Source organism: Pararge aegeria, chromosome 2, assembly GCF_905163445.1.
Source record: "Pararge aegeria chromosome 2, ilParAegt1.1, whole genome shotgun sequence".
NCBI classification, from domain to species: domain Eukaryota; kingdom Metazoa; phylum Arthropoda; class Insecta; order Lepidoptera; family Nymphalidae; genus Pararge; species Pararge aegeria.
In genome coordinates, this window is record NC_053181.1 from 10096209 (window position 1) to 10109934 (window position 13726).

At 34.7% G+C, this 13726-nt stretch overlaps 1 protein-coding gene across 1 annotated transcript in view; it reads left to right on the forward strand.

Moving 5' to 3' along the window:
- Positions 1–12289, forward strand: part of LOC120631581 (alpha-catulin) — a 106533-nt gene extending 94244 nt beyond the window's left edge. Inside the window, exons 5-12 of the mRNA XM_039901222.1 lie at positions 3985–4242; positions 5610–5784; positions 6794–6876; positions 6943–7221; positions 7624–7787; positions 8456–8609; positions 9805–10011; positions 11792–12289. Coding sequence (XP_039757156.1) covers positions 3985–4242; positions 5610–5784; positions 6794–6876; positions 6943–7221; positions 7624–7787; positions 8456–8609; positions 9805–10011; positions 11792–11920 — 1449 coding nt within the window. The 3' untranslated portion in view covers positions 11921–12289. The remainder of the gene's footprint in view (positions 1–3984; positions 4243–5609; positions 5785–6793; positions 6877–6942; positions 7222–7623; positions 7788–8455; positions 8610–9804; positions 10012–11791) is intronic.
- The last annotated feature ends 1437 nt before the right edge of the window (positions 12290–13726 follow it).

The following is a 13726-nucleotide window of genomic DNA, read 5'->3' on the forward strand; positions in this document are numbered from 1 at the left end:
ACATACAGAACTACTATCGTATTAAAGATCTCGTAATGAATTATAAATCTTCCGTTGTGTTCATTAACAGCCAGCACCTGGCTTAAATTCTTAACAGTCTAAATTTAAAGAGTCCCGAATATAATAAAAATTTGTTATTTATAGAATTAATTATTTATTTTAAGTTTATACTAATAATTCAATGATGTAGGTAACAGTTATTAAATATTACTTAACAGAATTCTAGACTAACGGGCTTATTTTTTCTGTTTCAGTTTTTAAAGTTAACTCGTTATGCGAACCGGTTATTTGATTTTTTTATTTACTTTGTTTTGTATAATTGCTAAATATAAAGTGAAAAATGTCGTATATTTTCACTACGTTTCGAAAGTTTGTTACACTAATATATTAGAATTTAATCAAACTTTCACATTATATAATAGGGTGTAATTTAAGTATCACGTTTTAAATCGATAATCTGTAGACTAGTGTGGTAAATAAAAACTACAATTTAAAAAAAACCTGTATCCTGTAATAATGCGCTCATATTCGTCCAACCGCCCGCCACCGTGCCAACTACTTATTTTCTCCAAATACACTTGCTTGATTGGCATAAGGAAAAGCGCGGGAAACGCGGTAATTTCTCATTATTGGCCAATCAGTTATGATTTGGTATTCCAGTAATACTAAAGAATAAAATGATTACTAACGCCGTGCCACGGAATATAATAAAAAAAATCATTACACTCCTTTACTTATACACTATGTACGTTTCTATGTCACTACTTATTATTCTCTCTCTCTACGTCGTGTTCCTCATTGCTGAGGGTCGTGATCCCGCGACCCCTTCCACTTACAACTTTTTGGACGATTTTGTGCCATTTGACTCGGCTTTGAGCAACGTTTAAAGCCGTATGCACTTTGGTGTCGAGAGCCGTGCGGATTTGATCCGACCAACGAATCGGGCTACGTCCTCGAGGTCTCTTTCCTTCCACTTTGCCAGTGACCACTATCTTTTCAAGATTGTCTCCATCTCTTCTGGCAATGTGACCGAAGTACTCGAGAATCCTCTTAAGACAGGTCGTTGATAGCCTTCTTGTAATTTTAAGCTGTCTCAAAATCGATGCGTTGGTCCTGTGTGCCGTCCACGGGATTCGCAGCATTCTCCTCCAGCACCACATCTCAAAAGCGTCAATACGTTGTCTATCAGCTGCTTTAATGGTCCATGTCTCAGCTGCATACGTAAATAATGGAAAAATAAGTGCGCGGACCAGACGCACTTTTGTCTTGATTGAGATATTCCTGTCTTTCCAAGTCCTATGTAGCTGTGACATTGCGCTTATTATTACGTATTGAATTAAATTGTGTCAGTAAATCATTTAGTTGTTTTCTATTTTCGACGGGCACTTTTAGCTGGGACATGATTAAGATCGTCACGCTATCGCGATGGGAAACCTTGGGCGTGACCTATGATAACCAACCTCCAATAACTAACTAACCTTACCATTTTGTTCTATTTCTAGTTCTATTTCTGAAATGTTTATTTTTAAACAATAATAATTAAAAATTGTATTATTTTCCTAATGAGGTAATGTTTATTAAAAATATGATACTTAACAATGAATCTGCAATGAAACAATAAATATCATCATCCACGTTTTGTTTAAAGAAAAAAAATGGATAGCATACCTTTCCAGGATCATCCTCCTTTACATTATTCCATTCATCAACATTATCATCATAAGCATCAACGCATTACCGACCCACTACAGGGCGCGGGTCTTTTCACAGGATGAAAAAGGTTTAAGCCGGGTCTACCTTTGAGGACATTATGGAGAACTCTCAGGCATGCAGGTTTCCTCGCGATATTATCCTTCACCGTTGAAGCAAATGATATTCGATTGCTCAAAACGCACATAGCTCTGAAAAGTTATAGTGCTGTTGATCAGAAAGCCTTCCCCACTAGGCTATCACAGCTGTTATTCCATTACTGGATAAATAAATATCTAACTCAAGCGAAACTAGCTCTCGGAGATAACTCCGCAACATTTGTCCGTAGATCCATCAGTCAATTTGTAATTTTTTTAATGAAAGATAGTTATTATTTTAGTAGTAGTGGATTTTTTTTGTGACAAAGGTCGTTAGGTGAAGTACTAACGCCTTGCTGATCTCTGCCTCCAAGCAGCATTGCTGTGTTCCGGTCCGAAAAGCGTGGTTTCCGTTGTTATAGGCATATATTATGAGGTGACCGGATGAAGGCGTAGGTTATATGGTGGCATTAAATAGGACGTGTTCCTGCCCTGCGAAGTGTTGCTCTGTTTATAGGCCAACACTAGGTTTTCCCACTGACCAACGGGTAGGCCATCTGTCTGGTCCGACAGTTGTACAACTAAAATAAAGTTCCAATGTCAATAAGAGTTATAAAAATAAATCCACATGCCGATTTATTAAATCTTATTCAAAGGGTTTATCGTTATAATTGTAGTAAGTTTGACTCAAAACTGGCTTCATCTCAATATTTACTTATCTTCAAATCAAAATGTAAACAACAAAAAGTATATTAGTATAGTCCATTATCAAAAATAATAAAATTAAATAAAGTATAAACTGAATGTCAAAAACCTTTCAACGTGAGAAATCATAACATTTTTTTATATCATTAGAAAGCATCATCTCTTAAGAAGAACTCTTTGTATCCACAAAGTTATATTTACTCCCGCTCTTTTCCATTACTAACTTGAACATAAAGAAGGTGTTTTATTTCTCTTGTAGTTGCAACCTTACTCGGATAGTCACGAGCAGGTACAAATGACACATGTAGGTAGACGAGTGCCTTTTTCCTTTGTTATCATATTTTACATAATACTTGCAATGCATTTTAGAGTCGTACTAAAATTATATGCTTCATTGAGATAACTTTGAATGCCTCATTAGATTACGAGCTCTTTATACTTTCTCATTCTATTAAAATCACGATATGACAACAAATTGACGTAATCAATTATTATTATTATATTTAATGTAAGTAGAATATTTCATTAAGGGTGTTCTATATATATCTAAGTATATTTTAAGCGAATGACAATATTAAAATTTACTCTAATGACATGAACCTTATAATAGTTGTAGCTTATACCTAAAATTAGAACATTCTTAATGTGCTTCCATAGGTATTTTTTCTTGCAGGCTTCCAAAACCATTTAGTTTGAGAAAGGATACATTTTTTTTATGTAATGGGCACTTACAATGAAGTGAAGCTTTGTATTTTTAAATCAATTAGTATGGATATGAAGTCTCAAATATTAGATAACTAAATATTATTCAACACTATGCAACAACGCTGCTATTCACGCTGAAACTCGCCTAAGATACCGTAGTTCCGCTTATCTAAGTAGTATTTTAAATAAGTAAAAATATTGATCTGTCAGCAGACATAAGCAGCTTTTTTGGCAGCTAATATTGTACCACGCTATTTAATCCAGCATAGGCTTTTTTCGAATATCTACCTATCACGCATTTAACGAATTTTAGTAGGTAAGTATTTCGTAACGTCCCATGAGTCATGCCAATTTATCTCAAATAGGCCAAGCAGCATTAGGTAATTACAATATTTCAACACTTAAATTATTTCCCATTATACACAAGAAATTAAGTAGAAATATTTTTTTAGACACAGCTTCAACTGATATAAAAGCAAGATATTGTAATTTATTATTTACGTTAAGATATATTTTTCATGCTATACTTTATTTATATTAATAGAAACGTACTTAAATGACATAAAATATCTTGCTATATTTAATATCAAGTTATTATAGCTGTGTCTGTAACAAGCCTTAAATTTTATTGATATGAAACCAAAGATACACAGTTACATAGAAATTAAAAAAAAAAAATTGTGCTTATGTTATGTGCAGTAATCATGATCTTTACCTGTATATCTCGGGTTTTGTAATACTATATCATAAATTTTATCAAATTATAATGTGCCAATTAAATTGTCAGGCTGCACAATGGGAGGCTGGAACGGCGTTAGGCGCGCTGCGTGGTCTGTCGACGCAAGTTCGTGCAGCGCGAGCCAGAGGGGGAGCAGACTCGGCACGGAGAAGAGCTCTCGCTGCCACGTTGCGTGCCCTTGTAGAAAGAACCCACGACTTCACAGACTCCGCCTATACGTCGCACGAACACAGACAAAGGATACTAGCCCTAGCTGAAAGAATAGCCTACGAGCTGGAAAGATTAGTAGCGGTTGCTGTGTCATTAGTGAGAGTCCTAACATTTTTTTAAGTAACGGCTCTTTGATATTTAAAATAATTTTATGACCGATATGTTGGATGGAAACTGGCGTTACTTTAAGGAATTCCATGATATACAATGAACATTCAGCTTCATTTGCTATAACCCACAAAAACGGGCAAATCCGCACGGTGCAACTTGTTACACAATTTGTACAGTCACTAAGAAATTACTTAGCAATTTTAAAGTAAATATTTCCTCGGGATGCTCCGGCGTCGAGACTCTCAATCGCAAGGTGTGCATTTTGGGAGATCAGTGTTTTAAAATATTGAGGAGATCATATATTGAACCGTGCCGATTTGTCTGGTTTTCGTGGATTGTAATAAATAAAGCTTAATGTTTATTGAACAGCATGTTTCTGTTAGCTAACGATATGGTGAATATTTTTCTGCAGTTCGTACGTCTGCGTTAAATGTTGTTTGTGCAGATAAATAATATACGTATGAATTTTTAGTTTAGGACTTTAACATCTGCGCACGTAATCTGCATCGTAATTTCATGTATTCCATGATGTAAGTAAAGTGTGACTCTTATAACATAATTGACAGTCAAGAATCGCCTCAAAGATGTCATGTACTTATAGTTTAGGGATTTGATTTTTTTGACAAGGTCCTGTTTTTGATTTTCGGATCGGGCAAAATCAATAAGTATAAGGTTTCCATTTCAACACGTTTGCACTAGCGGAGTTTCATTTTCGAAAAATCCGCGTTGCCTCTAAGGTACGTTAAGACGGTGGGCCCTTAACGGACACGTAAAAAAATCGTAAAAGCCCGCCAACCTGCATTGGAGCTGCTTGAGTTTAAGCCGAATGAATGACGAATATGAAGAATCTATACATACTTATACAACATGTTAATGAAAACCGAAAGGCTCTAAAGCCTTTATGGCACATTATTTACTGGCTCTGAGACTTATCGGTAAAACCGAAACGCTAATAGTTTTTGAGTATACCACTGCCATAGTTTTTACTAAAAACAATCCGATACAGCCTAACATCAATGCAAGATTTAAATAAAGTGTCTCTTGTCACTTATTTAATCTATTAAAAAAGGTACGCGTTGCGTACAAAGCACCTACGTACTATGTCTGTATTTCTTTAGTAAGGACGGCATAAGTAACACTTAGAATGTTTGGAATAAGTTTGTATGGAAAAATAAATATGATTCTTTTGATGTAATATTTTTACAGGGTGATTCCTTATAAAATATACTTATGCACCCTTCAACAGTATTTCGTTATTCGGTTAAACGTTTTTTCGAATATTGAATAGGTACAAAAAGGCTCAGGATGATAATGACATATGAACCGTCAAAATATTAAATTAACCATTTTAGGAGGAACAAAATGGAAACAGCAGCGGGGCTGCACTAGAAAGCGCATGTACTGGAGCCACCAGTGCAGCGTCAGAACTAGAGCGAGCCCTGGTGGTCGCAGCGAGAGATCAGGCCAAAGACCTTGCGCCCCTCGCTGAAGAAGCGAGGAAACTCGCTTCTGACCTTGCGCACATAGGTAATCGTCAACGCAAAATAGGTATAGTCATACTTGTATGCAATGCGAACACTTACATGTATACAATGCATTTGATTATGATTATGATTACTAACTTTATTTGCCATAGATACTAGCCCTTGTGTTACGAAACTTTGATGCAATCAATGTAATGATCACAATCCACCTACTAACACGCTTGAATGAAATTCTTTAATTATTTATGTATCAACCTAAATCTTAAGGTTTATGAAGAAAAAAACGGAACGAGTTCGACGTTTATAAATAAAAATATGCTTTTATTTTTTGGTTCAGGGGGGTTACCTACTAAAGTTAAGTTTTAATATTGTTTTGACATTTCATACCATGACATCAGTTGCGTGCACAGAGGTTATGCACAGGGTATGCAGAAGCCATAAATTGTAGAAAATCTCTAGTACGAGTTTAAAAAACCTCAAGGATAGGCATTGTAAGAGTTATAAAAAGCCTACCTTTTAAGATTTTCTTTATTTTGTATCATCTGCATACCCTCTGCATACCCTCTATGCTAGCCACTGCATGACATACCTAAATAAAGCTTTTAACAGCATACTGTTCTTTGGCAGCAATATTTTTTTCATTTTAATTCTAAGTTAACAATTACTTTGTTAAATGTCTCTTGTTATGTTTCACTCTATAATATATGTAAAAACCTAATAGCTGGTTTCCTTGCCATATTAGACGGTAGCTGTTATGATTTTAATGTTTTTTTATGCCGTTTTTATTATAAATGATTCATTTAGAAACTTGGATTGAAATTACATTGACTTTGTATTCATAAAATCTCATATCTTCTTCTCAATTTACAGTACCACACAAAAATAGTGTCAAGATTCACAATTATTGTGATGATTGCAATTCATCAATCAAAAATTTGTAATACACAGGCTAGTTTTTTAATGACAAAATTATACTGTAATACAAAAGTGTTCGCTCGTTTTTAACCAGATAATATTTTTCACGGTACATCCAGTGTATGTTTAAATTTCAGCTAGTTCCTGTGGTGAGAGAGAATCAGAGAGACTGCACAGTATAGCGAGCCAACTTCATGAGCAATTAGATCATATAATTGAGGCAGGTTATTTTTTGATTGGTGACTACTCAGATTTCTTTAAGTTCTAATTGTAAGATCATCTACAGGTTTGCAAATTGCTCAGGCATATAGCGATGTCGGAGACATTACAAGTGAGTGCAAAATTTGCGGAAATCAACTTGCGGATATACGGTCCACAAGTGGTGACTGCCGCTCGGACGCTGGCGGCACATCCCAGTAGTGCGGCAGCGAGGGAAAACCTAGATGTGTTCGTAGATATGTGGGCGTGGCTGCTCGCCGATGCAGCGCGACTCGCGAAGGAACTATTAGATTTAACGGACGAAAGACCAGACAAACAACAGTATAGTAGTTTACCTAGACCTGGAGTAAGTACTACACGCACTTACTAAACATTATTATATATATTATAACTAACAAAATTAGTGGAACATATGTATAATTAAACGTATTCAATTAATTACAATTATACAATTCATTATTTTTTATTTAAATTATTTTTCTCAATAGAAATAGTCTCCTAAATACCTCTTGTTTATCGAATTTAAGTTTCAATGTGTATTGTTTTTCTACCATTTTTTAGCTATCCTATAAGCAGCGTCTTTTCTTTAAAATGCTCTGCTAATTTTGCCAGTGAGTGTAATATAAATTTGGTAACATCTTTATTAAAAAAATTAACTACCTAGCACAAAAATAAATATCTATTCAGCATCCTTAGAAAAATTAATACAATTATTGATAAGTCTATCATTCCGTTGTTATCTACATAGAAACATGGAACAACGACAAAGCCTTTAAAAGCTGTGAAATTAGATTCTGACGAGCAAGCGAAAATTGCGAAGTCGGGATTGGAAATGAAAATGATGTCCTCTGAGATGGACGCCGAAACTGAAAAGTGGCAAGGAGCTGATGAAAATAACGATATTGTGAAAAGGTATGTTTTAAACAACTGTCATAACTTTTTATTACTATTCAAAAAGCTTTCAGGATGCAAACTGTAACTTTTTGCAAAATTCGATAAGATCGGTTGATGCGTCAACCACAAAGGCAATTTTTTGTAGGCTCCTTTTTATTATTAAAAGAACCCTATGTCCATCTCCTGGATGCAAACTATCAAGATCGGATCACTTTCATTTGGCTGATATTAGAAATGATTGGCATTGCGCTTGGTTTCATAAAATATATAAGATATTTACATTAATAGGTTACCATCAAATTTTATATCAAATAAAATATTTTATACAAAATCGAGTAGATATTTAAGTGATAAGTTTTAATGCGCATATACATAAGGTTATTTGGGAAAAGGTCCTAGGACTTCACCAATAAAAAGGATCAAAAATAATCGGTTCAAAAAAATTATTATAATTTGAGATATACATTTCAGTTTTAAAAAATCTATATCAACACTAACTATAGTGACCTTAAATGACATCGAAATTTAATCTTCTTCTTAAGTCTTAGTAATCCGTAGCACCATCAGGCCCTAAATGAAAACAAAGAAACAAATGTTTTATGCTATAATTATTGTAATGGCCCGTTTGCATAGACACCCTATTCCCAACTATACGTGTACATACACTCTAATATTATAATTTTTAGGGCGAAAAATATGTCTTCCATGGCCTTCGCTATGTACCAGTTCACAAAGGGTGAAGGTCGTCTCAACACTACACAAGACCTCTTCACACAAGCTGAATACTTTGCAGAAGAAGCCAATAGACTGTATAAAATCGTTCGCCAATTTTCCTATCAGGTAAAAAGTTGTAGTAAAAAAAATTAATTCATATTATTATTTACAGATTTCAAAGAAGGGAAATGGTACTCAACCCAATCTTTTGTATCTGAAATACATATATGTTAAACTCTTTGTTGTTCCTCCGATTTTAATGATTTGTATCTATTTACTAGTCCCTTACAAGAACCTGAGATACCTTATAACTATGAATTGGATCTAAGATTTGAGATGAAGCATCTAAGATCAAAAATGGTGCGGGATGAAACTTTTCAATATCCTTATTATATTTCACTAAATATGTAACTTAAAACACACAATACACTATAAACTTGGTAGCACATCAAAATCGTTTTAATTATTGATTAATATTCCGTTTATTATCATAAATACTTTGGCGACCGATGTTCGATCATGAAATTTAATTTTTTCCGGAAAACAGAAAAACAAGAAAAGAATGACGGTAACAAAATATAAACTTTCATCATTACGGGATGGAAAAAAAATCTCTTTTGTTTTTCTGAGTCTAATTTAATCTTAGATAAACTTAAAAAACCATTAGCGCTTTTTTTTCCGAAATAAATTTATTTATTTAAAAAATAGCTCGTCTAAATATATTAGAAAGAAGATTTACAGTTCCAGCATATTTGGCATAGATCACGGGGGTTCGATTTCTGGATCGGGCAAACATATTTGAAATGATTTCTTAAGACTAGCCCGGAGCGCAAGTTAAGCTGTCAGCCTACTTTATTATCTCTAACATGTGGTGAATTATTATCATGTTAGTGATAAATCCCCAGCGTGATGGGGCTTAGCTCTAAATCACCTCTCTGTATGAGAAAGTATTTATGCTTTGGCCTGGCAGTAAGATTTTAATAGGGGATAAGGATTTTCTTTAATATTTTTATATCAGTGCCATAGTAATGAGTACTTAGTGAGCAGATTTGGCAAGGAATAGGTTTGGGGAGTGCGGCGTCAACACTCAGCCTACGACTTCTGTGATATCTATTCCAGCTCGACTTTACTTGCGCGCCGTTATTCTCAATGAGTATAGAAGTTCACACATTATATACTCATTTCACACATGACAGCTGTTTTAAGTAACGTCCAACACTATAAAAGGCCAAACGTCAATCAAGGAAGTCTATACTTCTATATATCTTTCTAGTCAACAAATGACATTTGTTTTGATCTATATTTAATTTCCTATGTTAAGGTACCTGCCGGAACGATAAAAAAGGAGCTGTTGGAACATTTAGACAAAGTTCCTACGTATGTTCAGCAGCTTCAATTTACCGTGAAGGAGCCAACTGTGGGAAGAGCGGCAACCTTTAGCAAAGTCGACAATGTAATTCAAGAAACCAAACACCTCATGAACGTCATTAGTAAAGTCGTCACCACATGCTTTGACTGCGCAAACAAGGTGACATATTCTACCCTTTATTGTTGTGTGAATAAAATTTTCTACCTTTTACAAGCAACACATGGCACATTTTTGAAAGTATAGACTATTTTCTAGGAAATATTAAAATTTTAGTGCATCGGAACGTAATGTTCCTTAGGTACCTTTGGCGTGGGAGACGAGTGTGGGAGTGATAAAAAGGCACCAGAGTGTTGCACCCGTTAAGTACTTTAAAGATTATATTTCGTTCATGACTGTTAGACTTTCGGGGGTCAAATGTACAATTTTCGACCAAAGATATATTCTTGTTAAATATAAATTGATCTGCCTACTTAAGGAACAGTTAATTTAATGTTTTTTTTTATAATAAAGTTAAAACAAGAATAGATCTTTTTAGTAATTAGTTGTTAGATTGGTTTAGACATAGAATACCTACTTGAATTTAATTAAAGTCCCGTTTTGATTTAATTGTATACTATATTGATTTTTATTTCTGTTTTCCTATCGCCTTACTCTGGGTGGTTTTGAACACTCAGGGTCTTATACTGTTGGACAAAGCGATAAACAAAACCTCAACAAATACAGGGGGCGATTCGGTCTGTCTCAGTCTTGCACTATCAAAAACACCAATATTCATGTAACTGTGTGTACCTGTGTATGTAGTCACTTAAGCATGCATTGTGTAATTATTCTTCTTGAGAATTGTGTATAGTTGATCAGATTTTTTGTTAGAGAATATTACTTTATGATTATTTTTGATTATATACACAAGCAAAGTAAGCTAGAGAGCTAGAATAACGAAAAAACATTGTCATTAAACAAAAAAAAAATTACATTGGATTCTAAAAACAAAGTTCCCAAGAGCTCTTCCCCTGTCGCCGACGAGACAGGCTCTACGGACGATATTCTGACGTTTTATTTGTGGTCCCTTTTAAGTTTCTTTTTATTTTCGTAATTTCAGTACTCCCTCTGTATGCCCGAGAGAGTTCCTATGCATTGGAAGCCAAATTTACGAAAAGCATCCACATTTAAGAGTGAAAATAGTGTATTAAATGGATAACGTAGGTATTTGTGTGGATTTCAGTTTGGCTTTGGCGTATAACAAACCATTAATAGTACGATAATGTACTTTAACATGAAAATTTGACGTCGTGGTATTTATTGGAGATTAGTGTAGAAATGTTTGATGGAGTATATGATAGTTAATATCTGGATGTTGTTTATGTGATGTTGCAATTAATGATTTACTATACTTAGTTTAGAATCTGTGTGACTAACCATTAATCTTGAAGTTTATAAAGTGTCTATCGATCATTTTATAACTTTAAGTCATACGCTATCTCTATTATGGAGTTAATCGCTAGTAATGAAGTCAGCCCCTTAACTGGCGCTACCATTGAAAATCGTATTGTCAGAATTATTGGTTTGGTTATATTAGTTGTTCATAAACAGAATTGATCAGCGTGCATGGTGTTTATTGTCATTTCAATGGGTGCCGTAGCGGTGTCGTAGGCATCGAACTGGGCTTCGGTCTCTAATATAAAACGCGTCAATTCATTTCATCGATACAACACTGTGTCGTTTTTTAACAAAGATGAAATTTAAATACACGTTTCCGATTGAATAAACTGAAAAAATATTTTCAGGCGATTTCATTTTAAAGTTAAATCTTCACGAGTTTCGTTTATCTTTGTATAAGAATTGTTGGTAAATGTTGCGTTGCGTTTTATTTTCGAGCCGCAATGCCTCCAGCGTGTACGGATTAAAGTGGTGTGTTATTAACATAAACATTATTATGCAGTACAAATTGGACTTCACGGGTCTGTCGGCGGCTGGGGCCGGGCGGGGAAGCGCGCGGGACGAGGAGGCTGCGGGAGGGGCGTGCGGCGACGCGAAGCCCGGCGGAAGCTCGTCCGACACAGCCATGTGACAGTACGGCATGGGCCGGCGCGGCAAAGGCGACGCGCGCCGGACCAGGGTCAGCTTCCTCTTGTTTTAAGACAAACGTCTTACAACAACTCGTCGCCGCCGTCGGCTATGCAAGCGGTAGAATCTGAGTGTTCTTATTTCTGGTGAAACAAAGCTTTTACATATCGATCAACTAATACTTAGATACGAAACTGAACTATTAAAAACAACTAAGGCAAATTGTGCTTAAAAGTGCATAGCCGCAATGATTAACGCTTTGCAATATGTCATATTGCATTTCAAACTTATATCTATTTAGAAAATTGAGTTAACCCTAAAACACCTGATATTGTCAGGTCCTAGCGTTAATTGATCGAAATATTTTGTAATTTTTTTTTATCTTTCCACTATAATTATATGATATATTCTGTTAACGATATGGAGATATAATATACTTTAAAAACATCAATCTATATTCTCTTTTACGATTCCTACTAATAGGAAAAGCAATTTTCTAAAGTTTCAAACCGAGATAAAGCACGTCATTTCACCGTTTGCCCTGGGCGCCACAGAATATGCTAAACTTTATAAGTTTTATTTTTTTAATTTTTTCCATTTATTGAAGGGCTTGGTCACTTGAAGATCATAAAGAGACTCATCGATATCAAAATAAAAGAGAAAAGTTTTGTTTTTAGTGAAGTAGCGCAAATTACATGAAGTACTACGGTTTTATTTTAATTTTATAGTTAGCTGCCTATTTTTGTGGCGCCCTATCCGACTTAAATAGTTGTCAATGTGTCCATTAATTCGTTAATGTTTGGCGATTACTGGATGGATTCCAACTTCTTTTAGTTTAAGATGGATAGTACGATATTATATAGTAAGTTTTAGCAGACCACTTGCGACACACAAAAAGCGGACTTTGTTTTTACATACATAAGCGAAACACAACACGTTTGGCTGTGGCTCTAAAGTAATAGGTGTTATGATATAGAAAATAAATTTTATAGTTAATGTTACTGTATACCACGATTCATACTTCTTTCATAATCGTAATCTGTATAAGCTTGCTACGAAATAAAGTGATGCTAACCGTTAATACACTCAAGTTAAGAATTTTTTCTTGTTATAGACATAATATTGTGATGAGTAAGTAAAGAAAGAGTGAAAGCGTACAATAATAAATACGAAAACTTGTTACACTTTAATAATGTTACACATTGTTACAAAAAATACGTAAGCTACAACACAATGGAGCCTTTATTTTATGTTATCCCGAGCCTGTAAAATATTATATCCATTACTCTATTCTGTATATCTTTAATAGTATGTACCTATAGGCCAATAAATCCTCCCAGACGTTACATTATTTTATCTTTAAGCGATCTCTTGCACCCTGCACTTTCCGTGTCCTGTTTGCACACAGTTTTACGTTATCTATGCACGTTTGCTTCCTTATTTTATTTCCGCATTGATGTTTAGAACTCTACATGCTGCGTCAATACATTCTACTTTCATAAATACACATTCTGATCTTGCATTCAATGTTTGCATACCTTTTAATAGGCATTATTTTTCAATAATAAAATATGTATATAAAATAATATTTGGGGACGTTTTAATACGCCACCAACGAATTGGCAGTGACGGGAAAGTCATGCATTCATTGCATGAAATTGTGAACGATAAATGTAGATGTGTGTTGCATGTGTGTACGTGTTAATCGTAATGGATGTCGTACTTCATCTTTTCGACGGAGGATGTTTGGTATTAAGATGGGGGAAATTGACTCTGGTGGCTGACTACAGCTCCCACGTTGCCTGGAAAC